The sequence below is a fragment of the Vulpes lagopus genome, chromosome 2, assembly GCF_018345385.1.
Source record: "Vulpes lagopus strain Blue_001 chromosome 2, ASM1834538v1, whole genome shotgun sequence".
In the NCBI taxonomy this organism is placed as follows: Eukaryota; Metazoa; Chordata; class Mammalia; order Carnivora; family Canidae; genus Vulpes; species Vulpes lagopus.
This window is the reverse complement of record NC_054825.1, coordinates 106,909,977-106,928,279: the sequence shown is the minus strand read 5'-3', so window position 1 is coordinate 106,928,279 and position 18,303 is coordinate 106,909,977. Positions and strand designations below refer to the sequence as shown.

The window sequence follows — 18,303 nt, the reverse complement described above, 5'->3', positions numbered from 1 at the left end:
CAGATCCCCCCTTACCTCCTGCTCCATCCTTTGGTGTCCTTCCGCTAACCCTCCAACCCACACACACCACCACCCCCAGTCAGGCTGGGTTACCTCAGCTCTGTTCTCCTGAGTCCTGGATGCTGGAGGCCACCCCTCACCCCACGTCCTCCTTGGGCTCAGCCAGCTGCAGCACTTAGCCTGGCCAACCAGAGCTGGTGGGGATTACCTAGGCCACTCACAGATGGCAAAGCCTCTTAAGTCTTGGCCTTGGTGTTACCAGGGCTGTTGAGCAATTAGGGTTTAGTAACGGGTCGTTGTGCCCACTCTTTTTAAAACTTGATTCGATTGAGCTTAGGCAAACCCCAGTACAATGATTTCTCAGGGACCTTTGGAAGATTGGGTTGTAATTGAAGTATAGGTTTATTATTTAACAATTGCTAAGATTCTAAGAAACATGTGTTCTGTGTATTCATGAGGCCAGCAAGGTGAGAAAACTCTGCCCCCAACTGCCAGGAATCCCAGGTGGCAGCAGGACTCCTGCTCCTCTAGATCTGTGACCTTGGAAAGCCCTGTACTTTCCATCTTGTCCTCCGTAGACTGGGGGAGTCAAGCCCATCTCCCAGATGGCTGTCAGGGTTCCAGGAGGTGGTGTTCAAGTGAGTCCATGGGACCACGGAGGCCAGGCAGCCCTGACAACTTCGAGTCCATCCACAGCTGTCTTCCTCCAGCCTCATCAGTGCTCGTTGCCATGGCTTCTGCGGGCTTGATAAGGACGCAGACTGAGCAAATAAAAATTCAGGTGGCCCAGTGAAATTTGAATTTCAGATAAACAACGAATAATTTTTTAATAAGAGTACACCCCAGATACTACATGGCTCATACTTTATTATAGGTCTATCTTCCCTTTACAACTGCACGAGACATATTTATGCTGAACAATAATTTGTAGTTTATCAAAAATTCAGTTTTGCTGGGCGCCTTGTGCCCCATCTGACAACCTTGACAGGAACAGAATATTACCTTGTTGAAAACACTAGTAAATAGGTTTCACTTGAAATGGCTTATGTTAGGACAGATTCCAAACTATTTGGTGGCCTCATTTATCAGTGTGAGAGAAGAAATAACCAGTTTTATATGTTATTCTCGATAATTAAAAGTTGTTCCATTGAAGTGATCTTGTATGAGAAAAGGCAAAGTTAAGTACCTCGTAGCCTCCTACGCTGAGAGGAGTGACTCATGTGAAGAAAAGGGTTTTTTTTTTTTTTTTAGGTTTATTCATTTTTTTAGTAATCTCTACACCAAATGTGGGGCTCGAGCTCACAACCCCAAGGTCAAGAGTCGTATGCTCTTCCAACTGAGCCAGCCCCAAAGAAAAGGCGTTTTCAAAAACAATTCCAGAATGGTTTCTTCTTCACATGGCCCTATAAATTATTTTGGGAATTGTGAATATTTTAGCATTTTAATTTTTTTACCCTTTTCAAAACAACGATTTATGTATTTCTCCATGGGTAATGAATCTGAGTTATGAAAATAAGCCTAATTATATTTCGATGAGGGGAAGGTGAGAGAAGAAGACAGCGAATAGATGAAAATTAAGAGCAGGTATTTATCTGAAGTAGGTTCTAAAATTTGCTTTAAATGTTCTTAAAGTGATTAGTAATTTCGTAAAGTTGCTCTATAAAAAAAAATAGAAGTACTGAGCTACAGGACCCTACCGTCCTTAACTGATTTTTGACATCATCTGGATCTTTGTGAATTTCCTCTTATCCAAAACTCACACCATTACCCAGGCTGGTGGATGACAAATATTTGTCGATGTCCGTGCAAGCCCTGTTCTGTTCTGCCATGGGCAGCAAGCAACAAAATGAGCAAGGCTCAACCCTTCCACCAAGGGAACTCATGCTCTCTGAGGGGAGAATGTCGACCAGAGAAGCCTCCAGAATGGGGGAAAGGAGAGAATCAAGCTGGCTATTACCACGGCCATCTGCAGGGTATTATGCCAATACTAGTTTTATCTAATGCTCACAACAGTTTGTGAGGGATGTGATAGTGATCCTTTTTTTGCAGAGAAAACTGAAGGCCAGAGAGGCTATGTCATATGCTGATGTTATAAAGCTAGTGAGCGATGGAATGAGATCTCAAATCAGGTCTGTCTGACTTCTATGAACTATCAGTACAGAGTCCCTAAATGGGAGGGATTTAGAAGAGAGACAAGCTATTTGTAATGAGGGGCTGGCGGGGGGTGGAGGGCATCAAGAAAAACTTCCCAAGGAGATCTTGTTTGAGCTGAGAACTGGGAGACAGATTAGCTCTTGACATGCTATGGAAAGGAAGGGCCTTTGGGCTGAGAGAAGAGCTCGTGCAAGAGGCCAGACCGTGGGGTAGGTACAGAGTTCTAGGTAGTTCCAGGAACTACATGTATGTAGTTCAACTTAGCTTTGGCTCGAGGTGAGTGGTAGGACAAACTGGAAGAGTCAGGGTGGGCCACGCAGTGGGACTCGGCTAAGGAGTCTCACTGCCTCTGTGGATGGTGGGGACCCAACTAGGGTGCTGACAGGGTTAAGTGGGCATTGGGCACAGGCTGGATGAGAAGAGCATGTGACTCTGGAGGCAGACAGACCAGATGGAAGGTCATCGTGGAAAAGAGGATGGCTAGCAACAGACGCAGACAAGGTAGGCCTGCGATGGCAGTGGATGGCAGGGGGACTGTCTCAGGGTGAACAGATGACCCATGAGTGCTGTGAGTTAAAATTCTGGCCAACTAAATGGCTGTTTGTAGGGGAGCTCTAGGGATAGCAGGACGAGGGATGGACGTCCCCCTTGGCTGGTTTTACTTGGAGGTCACCACATTCCAGAATGAGATCCTCAGTTTTTTGCAGCTATGACATTGGATTTATTATTATTTTAATCAGGCTCCAATGAACTAATATTAAGCAATCTTATGATACACTTACGTATGAAAATAAGAATGCAGTTAATAATCTATTTCTCAGTGGAGACAGTAAGATGAAATGAATGCTCCATTTGCCGACCGATACGTTTTTGCCCTGAAAGCTGATGCCCAGATGACACTCAGGAGGCAGTTGGGTGCATCAGCAATCTCAGCAGAGGGACTGGGGTGCACATGCAACACCAGAGGTGGATCGGCCCCGAGAGCCGGCCCCTGTGTGACCATCGTGCCTTCTGGTTGATTCACTCTTTCCACAGTTGCGTCCATTTCTTTGCATGAAGCTGAGTCTTGGCCAGGAGACCGCTTGTTCTCTTGAGGGTGACCTCTGCACATCTCTGCACTGTGCCCTGGCATTTGTTTTTACACCTTCCTTTGAGAGCACCATCTCGTGCCTCATCATTTCCAGGCTCCTTGGCAGAAACACGAGGTGGAATGTGGGTTCTGCCCACAGGGGGATCATGTATACCCACCTGGTGAGGGGCCCTCTTATCTTCAAGGACCTGAGGCTTACTTACCAAGGGTATATAATGTTTTTATGCATTTGGGAAGGTCAACACCTCAGAATAGGACCATGGCCTTCATGCTTCTTGGCTTTAAGAAAACTTTCTTTCCTTAAAAAACTCAGCACTTGATTCTGACTCAGACCTTAAGAGCAGGTAGTAGAAGTCGAAGCTTCCAGGCACCCTGGGAATTTAAATAGCACAGTTTAGTCATTGCTCAAGGAGGTAAGAGACCAGAAGCACACGAACCTGCCATCACAAGGCAGAAGGCAGAGAGACCTGTTCTCGAGTCAAGGGCGCCGCATAATTTGGGGTCAGGGTGATTTGATCCGGTCTTAAGGGGCACTAGGATTTAGATCAGATAAATTGGGAGGTGTTGGAGGGAGGAGAGGGGAGGGGTCTATTGCCCCGAGAGTCTGCTGCCAGCCAGACCCTTTGCAAAGCGTTGATAAATCCCCATTTCACTTGGGTGTCACTGACCTCCTTGCTGTAAGCGCCTGGAAGATCTCTGCCCATCCCTCCCCGTAAGGCCCAGACCTGGCAGAGAAAGCACTTAGCAAGTGCTCATTCGATCAAGGTCAGAAACCTGGTCCACAGCCAATAACTATTACCGAGCAGTCACCTAGCTTTTATTTACCGCTCACAAAGCACGGACACGGGAGCTGCGTCACAGACTAGTGGTGCCAGTGTCCCCACATTATAGACATCAGGAGACTGCGACGGGGTGGGGGGTGGAGGGAGCGCCCCAGAGCCCCTCTGCTGAGATGGGGTGAGGCTCGGGGGTTCCAGCCTCTGTGGCCTGACTCCCATGTGGCCCGGACCAGGCCTGGGAACTGGTGACAATGTGAACAGTGGAGCAGCAGCAGGTTTTGAGAGCTCGTTAGGACTCCATGGAGGGAGCGAAGAGAGAGCAGAGAGGGGGAGGCTTTCCGACTCTGAGAACTTCAGACCTTTAAATCACTTACCAGAATGGCATTGAAATGCAAAGTATTTTCAAATTATATTTTCATCTTCATCTGTCTCAGAAATTAAAAAAAAAAAAATGGAAATCCATGTGTGGGCTTGGTCTACATTTTACATGTGGATATCTTCCTAAGACTTTTGTCTTTGTCTTTTTCTCCTCGTTGCCCCAAGACAAGTGGCGGTGAATGCTTGAGGCAGGACTAGGGTGTTTGGGGGAACGAACGCCCTTGACCCTGGACTCATTGCTTCCTGGACGTATTCTTCTGCGGAAGAAGGAACTTGCTTCCTTTAGGTTTGTCACTGCAGAACATAGAAGTAACTATGAGCAGAGGGAATTGCGGAAGGATTCCCCACATTCACGGCCCCCAGCCTTAACTTTTTCATCTTGGTGGTGGCTGTTTTTCAGACGAATCCCAGACCCTGCGTGCCAGGAAGTACCACTCCGAACGACCCCAAGGTGTGTTTTATAAAGACTCAGGACACCTTAAAAACATAACCACTATCCAAATTGATATTCTCTTAGGATCATGTTATACCATCTAGATTCAGATTTCTCCAACGGTTTCCGTTGCTTTGGGTTTTATTTTTAATATTTGGAGTGTTCAAGTCAGGATTTAAATCAGATCCTCCCACTTGTTATGTCTGTCATTTTGCTATTGGAACAGAACCCTCCCACCTTCCCCTCCTCCCCCCCACCCCATCTCCCGCGTCTTGCTCTGTCCTGTGGAAGGTCCCACATTCCGGCGGTGTGAGCGCTCCTCCCTCGCCGGTGAACTGGGAGTTAGATATGAATGCTCCATAGATCCCAGATTCAGTGTTGTCCAAGAGAACATCACACGGCAGTGCCGCTTGTCCTCACTGTGGACAGTGTGCCTCCTGACAGTGGGGAGTAGGGTTTAGAGAACAAAATCTGGGTGCTATCGGGGTGTGCTAATCCTGAGCTATTGCTGCTTCCAGAGCTGGTGAAGTTCAATTTCTCATCTCACCAAGCACGGGAAGGGGTCAGAACCTAGCCCGGTGCCGAGTGGGAAAGTGTGTTAAGGAGAATCACTGGCAGGGTGTGAGAAGAGGTGAGGCAGGGAGTGGGGACAGTGATCCGAGGGTGTACAGGTGCCAGGGAAGGGGGAGGCTGGAAGGCCCGGGTGGGATGTAGCCTGATACTACCACACCAGGCCCAGCTAGGACTGCAGGCTCCCTCACCCGCGCCCCCGCCACCTGCCCCTGCTCCTTGACCCAGTTTCCCAGCTCGCTCACCAGGACATCCACCCCAGCTGCTCAGGGCAGAAACCTGAGGATATCTCTCTCACCTTCTCTTCTCCTGCACCCCATCCAGCCGACCTCAGACCCTGTCTGCTCCACCTGCTGGAATCCAACTTGCCCTCCGCATTCCCACCACCCTCCGCCCTCTCCCTGGTAATCATGCAGCCCAGGTGCCAGGTCTCCACCCTGATCCTCTGACCCCAACCACCAGTATTCCCCCCCATGGCAACCAGGCACCTCTTAAGTCCAGGCACCGGAAACATCCCTGTGTACAAAACCAGCCCTTAGTCTGGCAGAGGTTATGTTCCATAGCAGGTCACATTCAATTAGATCACGGCAATTAGATAGTGCTACACTGTTGTGACAGCCAGAGAGGCTTGCTTGGAGCCTTCCCGAAACATCCTGCCCTCTCTTCCCCTCCTGCCACCCCCACACCACTGACAGCATCTTCCAAGTGTTTCTGTGCCCGTGGGTTAGTGTCTCTGCTGCTGGAACGGGTTTGCTCACCTCCATAGCCAGGCACCTCCCGCTCTGCTGGGCACCCGGTCGGCTCAGGAGCTGGTGACTGGATAAGGTCTTTCACGTAACCGGGACTGGAAAATCAGATGGCACAGGTGCCACGGCTCTGGGGCCTCTGAGCTGCTTACCTGGAAGGGAGTTTTGAGAAGTCAAATGTCAGGGCACCAGAGTGGTGTGATTGGGTTGGGTTCTAGACTCTTTCTTTTGCTCTTCTTCCCACTGAAGGTTTTGATTGACAGAGGGAAGCATTGGGCTTCTCCGCAGCTTTAATACCCATCACTCAAGATTGTCATATTTCTTGACGTTTTGCCTCTCTGAAAGATGGACCCAATAATTGGAAGCTGAGTGCTGACTCCACTTGATAGGAAGCTGATAATCCGCCCCTTACATTATTCGCTTCATTGTTCATACTGTCAGGTCCTGGAGCATTAATACTGCCCGTTCTCAGTCCGCCTGTAGTTCGAGATCCGTTGCCCAGTTCCCCTCTCCTTCACTTGGGAGGATGTGGGTGTGGTGGGGAAGGAAGCCGCAGCACCCCATCTGCCCCTCGCCCCATTCCAGCACATGTTTTCATGACCCCTCATTGAACCTGCTCAAGGCTTCAGGAGAAAGTTACTATGTAGTGACATTACCTTTTTAGGATTTGAGCTTCAAGAACATATCAGGTCAAGTCCATTCCCTCCATACCCTACCAGGGGCAAAGCCTGCCTAGAAACAGGCACTGAATGGGGGCTGGGAGGGGGACAGTGATGGGGGGGAGTGTATCGTCGAGAGCAAGTGGCTTCACACGATGCCAGCTCCTAGCAGTTGGGTTACCATCAGAGCCAGGCTGCAGGGCTTCTCAAAGTGTCCCTCCTCCTCCCTCACTCCACGGAGCCTTCAGAATTACTATTTTCCTAACCTGCCGCACGGAAAGGTAGCAGCACAGGTGTACTGTGTGTCAGTTGAGGGGCATCTTGCCTCTGCCTCGTCTGATGGTCCGGGCTCGTAAGTTGGAAAAGCTGGAATGCCTCCCGGGTGAGGACTGAAGTGTAGGGAGTGCACTAGGGGTCCCCGTCCTGTGTCGTCGCACTGCAGGCTGCATGTGGCCCGAAGGCATGAGTATCCACCAGAAATGGTGCAGACAAATAAAATGAGCGGAGTACCCTTAGCATCAGGAAATTAGGAAGACCCGGGTCTTGGCCTTGGATCTGAGGCTTCATAGAAGTACGGGCCTGTGCTGAGCCTGGTGAGAAGATGGGAAGACCGAGAACATGCTAAGCAGGAGGAAGCGGCTGCATTAGGGGCAGCTGCAGGGGGTGGCGTGGGGAGCGGGTGGCTGCACAGGAGAGCCTGGGGGTGGGCCAGCGGGGACCAGTACGTGGATCTGGTCTCAGATCAGAAATCCCTGCATCTGCATCAGGCCCCATGACACGCAAGTTGCATTCGGTTATTTAACTCTCTTCCCTCGTGCAGCGTGTCCGGGATCACTCCCCGGGTCCTGGCCACCGTGTGTGCCACTCGGCACCTGCAGTGGACATGCTGGGCCTGCAGCTGAGACCAGACCTTCTTGTTGCCTCAGCTCCCAAATCTGTTGGGTTTCATATTTTTCTTCCAGTTTTTGCCCAGGGCCCAGAGAGTGTGGGGTGGGGTGGGGTGGGGTGGGGGGGCTGCGATGAATGGCCTCCAGTGAGGGAGGCAGGACAGGTGCAGAGGAGCTTGTCGCCGGTCCCCTCCCAGGCCCCAGCGCCGTGCAGCCAAGGGGAGAGTTGTGTCCCCCCACCTTCGGTTCAGGACGGGGACAATAGCACATCATGCATAACAAACTTTAGAGCTTTGTTTTTGCATTTGGGGGGCTTTTGAGGATGAGAGGTTTAATTTGTAACCTACTTATTATTAGAAGTTGAAATGATAACTATTATAAACACATAATTATATATACTCAGTTGACAGTTTACACATCATTAGAGATGTAATTATATCACTTTTAAAATGAGATAAAGTTAATTATAAAACTACTGTTTTCCTTTGTTGCATCTCCCCTGAACGTCCAGATGTGGGAGATGCTGTATTGTTGGCACATGTCGGAACAGGAAATCTGGTCCACAGCCTGAACCCCAGAGTCTTTCCCGCAGAGACATTGCCTGCCCTGTTTTATCAGCCTCCTCCTCCACCAGGATGGGCGGCAGAGAGGAGAGAAAACCACAGTCCTGTCCACCTGCGGGTGAGCACAAAGTCCGGTGTGGTCCTCGTTGCTGTAGGGTCACTGGTCGTGGTGACACGCAGAAGACAAGCTCTGTGCCAGGCACCTGTTGAATGCTTTGAAGACTTCGGGTATTTCATTTTACCACAAGCTTCCTGCGTCTCACAGATAAGGAACTGACCACTGTGTGTCTGAGGCCAAGAGGTGATCCTTCCACTGTGACCTTATCTGCCCTCCTTCCAGAATGTTCTCTCTCACCTCCCACCCCAGCCCATAGCATCACGGCCTGTAGTGTGTGCAGCCTGGGAGAGGTGTCCTGGGCACCAGGGTCCACAGCTCTGGGTCCCACACCCCGAGCACTCACTTCCCAGCTCCGGGAGTGTGGCCACCTGCCTGCCCCACGGTTTCCAAGCCCTGATCTGCAAAATGGGGACAGCAAGAGCGGCTCTCCGGGATGCTGCGAGCTAACTCAGCAAATGTCGGTCCTCAGCATCCCCTCCTCTTCCTCGTCCTTTATGAACAGGAGCATAGGTGCTCCCCTCCCTCCTCACCTCTCCTTTCATCCATCTACTTCTCCTTGCCCATCTGTGATCAAGCGGGGCAGCACAACGGCAGATACAACAAAAACAAAGCTGTGCTCCAGATCACATGTCCCCTTGGTCACTACCCGGCTTTGGTCCTTCCCCGGGTCCCTGAAATCAAAACCACAGATGGGGATTTCACAGGGCAAGCCACTCCTTGAGCCACATGCCCCTCCTTCTCCAAGTGGGGTTCGCAAAACAGGCCCCAGTAGCCGGCAGGACGGGGTGTGCCCCACAGCCCAGAGTTCAGGGGGTGCTGAGTTGCTGGAGGAGGCCGTGGCATCTCCAGCCCCCACCCCTCCCTCAGGGAGTCACCAGCAGTAAAAACGAAGACTGCAAAATTGGGCAAACTGAAAATTTTTTATTTTGATTTTTATTAAGGTTTTATTTATTTATTTGAGAGAGAGAGAGAAGAGAGAGAGAGAGAGAGAGAGAGCAGGAACGGTGGGGAGGAGCAGAGGGAGAAGCAGCCTCCCCTCGGAGCTGGGGCTCCATCCCAGGGCCCCGGGGTCATGACTTGAGCCCAAGGCAGATGCTTCGCCCATGAACTTACCCAGGTGCCCCTGAAGATTTGTAAATAGGACAAGAGTTTCAAAATTGCTGTGTCCTATTGTAGAAACCTTGGTTTGTGAATCTTGTGTGTTAAGAGTTTCTGGCAGCCCCCAGGGCCCTGCTGGCTCACGCTGGGACCAGGTGAGGGGCGTCCCCTCCTGCCAGGGATGAATGTGCTGCAGGCTGAGGCTGCAGGGGTGGGGGCACCGGCATGTGATGAGCTAGGCATCAGCTTGTGACAGGGATGAGGGGTGGTGGGAAGTGAAGGGTCAGGGAGAGGAGGGAGGGGTGGGGAGGGAGGCTGGGACAGAACCAGGGGGTTTCGGTGATTAGGTGGGGAGGCCCGGGGGACCAGAGGAAAGCTGCTCCTCTGCCTACCTTTTGAAACCAGCCTTCACGGTCTGAGGGGCCTGTCTTTCCGCTGGGTCCCATGCATTTTCTCCATCTTTGAACAAATACTGATCTTTCCGTTTAGATTTATTCTGAATTCAAAGTAAAGTGGCTTGAGGATTGGGGCTGCGGGGCTGGGTGGCCAACAGACAGCCCTGTCTGTGTTTGTGGTAATATGGGAATGTTCTCGAGGACCAAACAGACATGAGCCTGTAGTAAGGACAGAACCTGGGTGGGGTGTGAGGCCTGAATGTGAGTCTGTACCCACTGACCTTTGCAGGTGTCACCCCCACCCAGCCAGCGAGGTGAGGAAGCCGAGGGGGGGACTCAGGGCCCAGGGGAGGGGGTCAGAGCTCCTGGAGGGGCCACCGCAGAGCCACCAGCAGCTCCAGGAGTGCAGAGCCTGCTGTCACCACTGCAGAGGCCGGAGGAAAGCGTGTTGAGTCCCTAACCAGAGGCAGTGCCCCTGGATAGAAGGCTTTCTGGGACAGAATGGAGAGGACTCTTGGTTGGGGGAGAGGCAGTGAAGAAGAGGGAAGGACCCCCCCACCCCACACACACACACCCAGGCCCCTTCTTAGGTCAGGGAACAAAGCTTTTTCATTGCCACCAAGGAACCCAGCAAAATGTGCCCAACAAGCAAGTCTCAGGAAGAGCTGGGAGAGAGGTGGCTCCAGGGGTCTGAGGACACCAGGTGGGGAGGGCATGTGGCCCATGCGTGACCCCCCTGCAGGCATCATCCATCCCAGGTGAACCCATTTACCACCCACTTTCCCCAGGGAGCAGGAACCGGCTGATTAAGGAGAACCATGAGGAGTCACCCGGATGCTCTAGTTAGGGAGGTGCTCTGCGAGGACGTCACTGAGGGACATAGTGGCTTCTCCACGCGCTAGAGTTTTCTGCTGTCCTCTGCCTTTTCTGTCTCATGGCCATTCGTTGCCCCTGTATGATGCGGCCTCAGTGATCTCCTTGGCTCACCAGTCATGGGGCCAGACCCGGGCCCGACCCAGGGCCCCCGGAGCCAGGAAGTCCCCAGAAGATCCGTCTGCATGTGTTCTTTACCTGGTGGCCCCTGACCACCGTGCAGGAGTCCAATCCCGGCCACTTTCCCAAGTGGCCTTCCTGGGCAGGGCCTCAGCTGTGGGTAATGGCACTAGAGTTTCCATGGAGGGAGGGGGTCAGAGCCCTCCCAGGACCTGCTGCCGCCCCGGGCAGACGTGAGAGCAGGCGAGGTGGGCTGTTGAGGGAGCCGCTGGCTGACGTCACGGACCCCTCTGCACAAGGATCAAGGGGCCCTGCCTGCCCTGAGCCCTGGTCCCCTGTAAAGCCCTGATGTTCCATGGGTGTTGCTGCAGAGTGCGTCTCGCTTGAGTGACAGATGTCCCCCCTCACATGGGAGCAGCTCCGTGTGGCAGGTGCCCTTTAGCTAGAAAGATGGGGCTGCCCGGCCATTGCCCGCAGAACTGTGGAGGGAAAGGCTGAGCCAGGCCCTTGCCGATCGCGTTGGGAAGTACCCATAGCCGCAGGGTAAATGAAACCTTAGTTCATGAGGGTAGCTCTAAGTTGTGTGTAGTTATTTATGTGAGCACATCCAGCTAACACAGCCAGGAAGTCATTCAACTAAAGACAAAAGCTCTCTTTCCAAGTGTCTTCCATGCTGAGTATTGGGACAAGGGTGTGGGAGACACAAAGATGAGGGGACACGGGTGCTGCCTGGAGGATGCCACAGGTATTGAAGGAATTAGTCCATGCTTCATGGGAACACATGTTGAAGGATGTGGATGGCTCCCGGCCTGCAAGGAGCTACAGTGTCAGTTCCAGGTGGCGGGACACAGACCTTCTCCCATGTTGTTGATTCAAGTGTAGATTGGCAGGATCTTCTTGGAGGGCAATTTGGAAACATCCATACAATTTTTAAATATGCATACTCTTCAACCCATAATTCTATTTTTGTGTATATCTACGCAGGAGAAATACTTTCACTAATATTTGTGTCTGAAATGTGCATTATTCAAGGCTGTTATTGCCGTATTTTTAACAAAAAAAGTGCGAGGGGAAAATGCTAATCAATGGCAGAATGGCTAAATAAATAGTGATATATGCGTAGCCTGAACGTGCATGCAGCCATTGTGTTACCGTTTATGAAATTGTCATTCTGGCTATTTTTGACCTTAAAAAAGCAACAATTCCACATATTGAACAGAAATCCCATACTTTGTATTTCTTTATCTTTAAGATGGGGATAATAATCGTATGTTCCAGTGTCAGAGTTAATGGGAGGATTTCACACGATACCACATGCAGAGCCCTTGGAATGGTCCCCAGCACATGGCCGGAGCCCAACAAATATTTGCTAATGTCACTCTGAATATGTGTCCATATGGAAAGATCTAAAATATACCACTTGGAGAAAACAACTGTGTGTATTTTTACAAAGGTCAAGAGTGTGTGAACCATTTGTGGGCAGGAAACACATGAGTGTAGGAACAGGACTAGAAGACTTCCTTCCAAATTTATGTGAGCACATCCAGAAGAAAGGAGCAGAAAGGAGCTTGCGAGGAGAAAGGAGCAGGTTGGGGGCGAGGAGGAGGACGTGCCTCATCAGGGTTCCAGCAGGGGCAGAGCTTCTGGGAGCTATGCATTTACCTGTGTGCAGGGACAGGTGGCCAGGACCGGTCCTTGTTCAACCATGGGGCTGGTCAGGTTGTCTCTGCAGCTGGGGGTGTGGTCTCTGCAGCTCTTGTTGGAGCGTGAAGGTCCAGGGCAGGCAGTCAGGAAGGCGTGATGGAGGTAAGATGGGGCGATCAAGAGGTGGGAACCCCCAAGCACCATCTGAAGTCCTTTACCAGGACAGACTGAGTCCCATGTCAGTTCTTACTGCATCTGGTATTGATGGTGTGAGGGCCCTGCATGAGCCAGCAGACACACACACCTGGCCCAGGAGTCCGAGAAGCTGAAGGAAGGAAGGGGATGTGGAGGAGGAGCAGTTACAGGCTCAGCTCAGCTCAGTTGCTGCTTGGTGCCGAGGAGGTGGATCAGCAGATCAGCTGCAATGGTGTGTGTGTGTGTGTGTATGTGTGTGTGTGTGTCGCTTTTCTTCCACCTGCCAAACCCTCTTAGGATTGTCCCTTGTGACCCCCCGTAACTGGAAACAAACAAACAAACCGAAGAGGGGTCTGGGAAATGTAGTCCAGCCTAGCCTAATTGACACATCACAAAGCCATCCAGGGGAATTTCACCCTTTCCTCTACATACTTATGCATTTTAAAATTCTTTTACAATATGACTCTATAAATGTATTTATTGTGAATAAAAAAAGAAATTGAAAGCCTTTGGTATTAAAAAAAAAGAAGGAGAGAACCTTCTTTGTCCCAGGGAAATCTAGTGTTTGGTTATATGGCTAATCGCGTCCTGAGAACCTATATGTCTGCTGTTACCTGCCTGGCCTCGGCCACCATCCCCTCCTCGACCGCCAGGCTACTGCACCCACCTCCTGACTGCTTCTGCCCGAGTCTCGGTCTGTTCCCACTTCAGCCAGAGTGAGCTTTTCAAAATGCAAATTAGATGCTGCTGTGTGCCTATTTAAAAATGCTCTAGTGGCTTCTCATTGCCTTCATTATGAAGCCATAAATCATCGCTTCCCCACTCTGGTCCAGAAGTCTCTGTAACACTCCCCCTGCTCTCTGGGTCTGGCTCTGTCTGGCTCTCCCCCTCCACCCCCCACCCCTTCCTTCTTGCGGTCCTGGTGTAGAGCGTTGCGTGCTATAAAATCACCACGCATATCACGGTGATAAAAGGCTGGTCGCTTACTGATTACCTACTACGTGCCACATTATGCTAGGTGCCTTGACCATGTCATTATGATTCCATACCCACAGACAAGGACAGGGAGACTTAGGGGACATTGAGAAATGAGTGAATGGTGAGTGGCACCAGCAGAATCCAGAGTGTCTGAGCCCCGTATGCCTGAGCACGACGCTCAGCAAGCATCCGCCCTGTGCACGAGTCTTTCCTGCCTGTCACTGCGCCCTGTGAATGGAGAACCGTCTTCCTCCTGGGCGGCCGAATCCGGGAGGGTAGGCACCTGAGCCACACCTCCAGGACCTCCAGGACCTGGCAAGGTGCTTGCACACAGTAGGTCACTGGTGCTCTTGAAGGCATACGTGTGCGGGTGCCGCGCCGGGTTCTGGATTAAGGCCAGAGTTAGAAGAACCAAACAATGCGGCGCTTGCTCCCAGGGCCCGTGCTCTGTAACAGGGGAGCCAAGCTCACGCTGTATCACACAGGCTGCTCCAAGTGCCACCTGGGGAAAGTGTGCACCAGCCCCGCCTGACCTTGGGCAGGGGCGGGGGGGCGGGGAGTGGGGCCCAGAGAGGCCTCCAGGGAGTGTTTGCAGAGGGCCGGTGGGACGTGAGTCACCGAAACGGGCAGTCTTATCTGGTTGGCCTCTGTGTAGTTCTGCTTTTGGGGCTTATCTGGGCTCTGTGGCTAGAAATGGAATAATAGATGGGTCCTGCCCATCCTGCCTCTTGGAAGAAATCCGTGCCGAGAAGAAATCAGTGCAGCAGTGTAAGCATCCCTGCACCCAGTGGTGTCGAACTGTCCCTGTGTCCTGGCTGGCAGCGCTGCCTGCCCGGCCCGCCCCCAAACACCTTCCTTCCCTGACCTGCCACCTTCTGTCCCACTGATGTCACTGCCCGAGGGACAACCGGCTGGGGCTTTGGTGTTTTCTCTGGGTCCCGAGGGGCTGATTTGTTGGGATCTTCCTGCGCGCTCGCCAGAGTGCCCGCGGTGCCTCGTATGCTCCGATCCTCCCAGGAGCTGTGAAGTGGCCCATGCTAAAGATCAGGACCCCGAGGCGCCAGGAGGGTCACTTGTCCAAAGTCCCACAGTGCTCACTGCTTAGGAGCTAGCCTGTAATGCCTTCTAGAGAGTTCTAGCGCACCTGTTAGAAAGCATCCATCTCTGACCTCAAGGAGAAAGATTTCCAAGGGCAGACACTCAAGCCTTTAAAAATAGGTTTCCCTGGAGTCAAGACTGCACCTGCTCCTCTGTGTGTGTATGTGTGTGCGCATATGTGCATGTGTGTGCATGTGTGTGCGTGCGTGCATAGGGGGAGGGTGATGAGTGAGTCCTCTGCTAAATGTGTACCCCACTAACTGGTGATAAACAGGGCTACCTTGGCAGAGGCCTCGCACATCCACCCACCCACCTGCCAAACACCTTCAGCTTTCAAAATTCTCTTTAAAGCTGCTACATAGATTGAGTTTTTACACCAGTATGCAACTCTCTCTCTCTCTGTTTTTTTTTTTTTTTTTTTTTTTTATGGACAATTTCTACCATATAGATAGGCTTTTCCCGAAGCAACCACGTTGGGAATTGGTCACCTTAATTAAAGCCATCACTGAAAAATCAAGTCAAATGGGTCATTATTGCCTGAGAAAAAAGGACTTCTATTTTTCACAAGCTCCTTCAAAGAATATTTTAAGTTTCACTTAGGCAGTATAATGGCTCTGATGTAACCTCGCTTCCTCACACCATGGGTCTTCATTATTTCGGTTGCACACAAGCATCTTGAATGGGAGAGAGGAATTAGGTATTTAGTGCTCTTTGAGGGAGTTAATAAGTATCCCGATTAGTCATTTCCCAGGATCTTAAGAATTCTGTGCATCACCTCATGCCGCCTTTCCTTTTGGAGCGCTGTAAACACCAGGGCAGGCATTCTTGATGGATTCAGGCTTTCTGATTTACCTCTCCCCAAGGCACTTAATCAAGGAATGCAAGTCATTTTGCCTTCTCAAAGCTTCCTCTCCTTCCCTGAAAGCTGTTGCAGGGTCTTTCTCGTTTTTCTTCCGCTTCTAAACCATTTTGAGGACGGTGCTCTGGGCTGAAATGATCCAGAACTTGACCCCTAGAAATTGCTTTCTGTCCCAGCTGGGAGGGTAGAGCCTTGTGCCAGCCCGGCCCAGCAGAACCAAGCCTTGGTCACCGAGGATGCGTGAAATAAATGTCTGTCTGTTGTGGTTTGTTCCAGAGCTGGTGATGTTGCTGGAGTGGTGGTCGGGCACGGAGTGCGTCATCCACACAGACCCCCAGGCCTACCCCAAGTATGGAAAGGAAAATGCCATTGTGGTTCTGAACCACAAGTTTGAGATTGACTTTCTCTGTGGTTGGAGCCTGGCCGAACGCTTTGGGGTGTTAGGGGTAAGTTGGATTCACCTTGACCCCCTCCCACATTTCCCCTGCTCGACACTATGACTTGCCTTTTTGCTCTCCATCGTTTAGGATGACAGAGGCATTCACGGTTTCCACGTGATGAAATGTTCTTAACCAATTGCTTTTCATTCCTGCTTGGGACCAAGATGAACATCTTCTAATGCACAATAATAGTATTTATTCAGCAATTATGTGCTAGATATTTTATAGACAGTTTGTTTACTCCTTACAGAGACATTAATGAATAGACAATGTATATCCTCCCTTTTAAAAAAAACTAAGTTATAGAGGGTTTAAATAATCTGCTCAAGGTCACACAGCTATGAAGTAGATTTGGATTTGGACTCCTATGGTCCGAGGCCACTTCATGCCCTTCATCTCTATGCTCTACTGCTCCCCTGGCCTATGGGCACCATTCACCCCCACATTTTCATCTTTGTGGGCTCAAGAATGTTGAATCCTCAAGCCAGAGAGTGTCAATGTCAGAATTCAGAATAAATAGGAAATTCTTTATCCTCCAACTAGTTTGACTTCTTGCACACCTTTGGGACTGGGCTTTCTTGGTTGACTTTTGTCACCTTGAAAACATTGAGGTGTGTATTGGTCATGCCTATACCAGATAACCGAATTAAAGTCATCTTGGTGCTGAGCTGTCCCAGGAGGATTTACAACAGGTGCTGGGCCAGGGTGGGAAAGGTCTAGAACAGCTGGTGCCAGAGCTGGGGGATCCTGTGTTGCACCTGGGAGCAACCCCCGCAGCCAGCCAGGGTATCTGCTCCTCACGTTATTTTTGGTGGACCAGGTAGACCAAATCGCAGCATTCAGTGTGTAGGAGATTGAAGATCAGGGGGGTAGCTGGGATGTGGGAGTCCCCGGGTCTGACGCTGAGGGGAGGCACCATGCATCCAGTCCCAGTTGCGCCTGTAGGGTCTCAGAGTGGCCAGCAGCGCTGGGGGCCCCCTTGACTTTGCCCATTTGGGAAGACCCTTGGCGAAGGAGGACTATCTAGCATGGGACACATTTTGCATCTGCTTTTATACATTTATGCACTTTTAAATTCGAGGCAAAAGGAGAGACAAGGAAATGCGCTTCTCGGGGACAAATGATGCTCCTCGTTATGCAGTTAAACTTTCAAAAGGCAAGTAAGATCTTTAGCCGTTTTTCAAGAGATAGAAACACTGTGTTTCGTCACTGTTGCTACCTTGAGACTTCTGGAAAACTGGATTGCATGTGAATCACTGAAGGGATTTCTAGGAAAGCAACAGGCCCTCCTGCCAACAGCTCTCCTCTTTGCTTTCCTGTGTATTCTTCTAGCTCCAATGTGATGTCCGTGCGCGCATGTGCGTTCAATGTATTTTCGGGAACAAGACCGAACGTTCTAGCATCTGCCTTTCTCTATTTTAGAGACGCTGGGCAGAGATCTCAAGTATAATTTTGTGGTTTTATTTCCTGCAAGAGGAGACTACCCCCCCTAAAATATCACAGTCGGAACCCTGTTGTGGATATGGATGATTGTGACAGGTCCTTCTTCTGTCTTGGGCACCCTGGTGTCTTTGCACCCCGACTGCTGGGACATCCGTCCTCCTGCCTTAGAGCTAGACTTCCCAGGGTGCCGATGTCCCCCCAATCCGGGTTCTCCAAATGTGTTTGGGGGGACAGTCAGGGTTTTCCCGGCTTCCCATGTGGCTTTGGGAGGCGTTCAGGCTCAAATGTGAGCGCACAGACAGCCGGGGGCGGGAGGCCCTGGGCCAAGCAAGTGTGTCGGCCTCGCAGGCACCATGCAGTCCTCGCTCTACCCTTGGTAGCTTGACGACCACCAGCTCTTTCTGGGTGCCGTTCACTGTATTTATGTTATTTCTGATTCTTAGCACATTGTGATTATTTACACTTCCAGAGCCTCGTTTTGGCTAAGTCATTGGTTCCAGGAGACTCATTAGTAAGTCTGATTCAGAGCTCTGCTCTTTACCCCGAGGAGGTGTTGGGAGGAAAAGCTGTGGGGAGCCCGACTCACTGGGGCCACAGGTTTTCTGGATTCTTGCTGAACTGCTTCCTAGAGCCCTGGGGTCCCCAGCAGGATCGGAGGGAGGGTCTACACAGGGACAGGAGATGACCACCTTCCCGTTTCTTCCAAGCTCCCAGCACCAGCCCGAGCCATGGCTGCACATTCGAAGGACACTTCGTGCTGGCCAAGTAGTGGCTGCCAGGAGA

At 51.1% G+C, this 18,303-nt stretch overlaps 1 protein-coding gene across 3 annotated transcripts in view; it reads left to right on the top strand.

Moving 5' to 3' along the window:
* The window catches only part of AGPAT4 (1-acylglycerol-3-phosphate O-acyltransferase 4), a 127,425-nt gene that overhangs the window by 80,025 nt on the left and 29,097 nt on the right, over positions 1-18,303 (top strand). For all 3 annotated transcript variants that reach the window (XM_041742805.1, XM_041742803.1, XM_041742806.1), the window contains one exon: positions 15,914-16,083. In XM_041742805.1, coding sequence (XP_041598739.1) covers positions 15,914-16,083 — 170 coding nt within the window. The remainder of the gene's footprint in view (positions 1-15,913; positions 16,084-18,303) is intronic.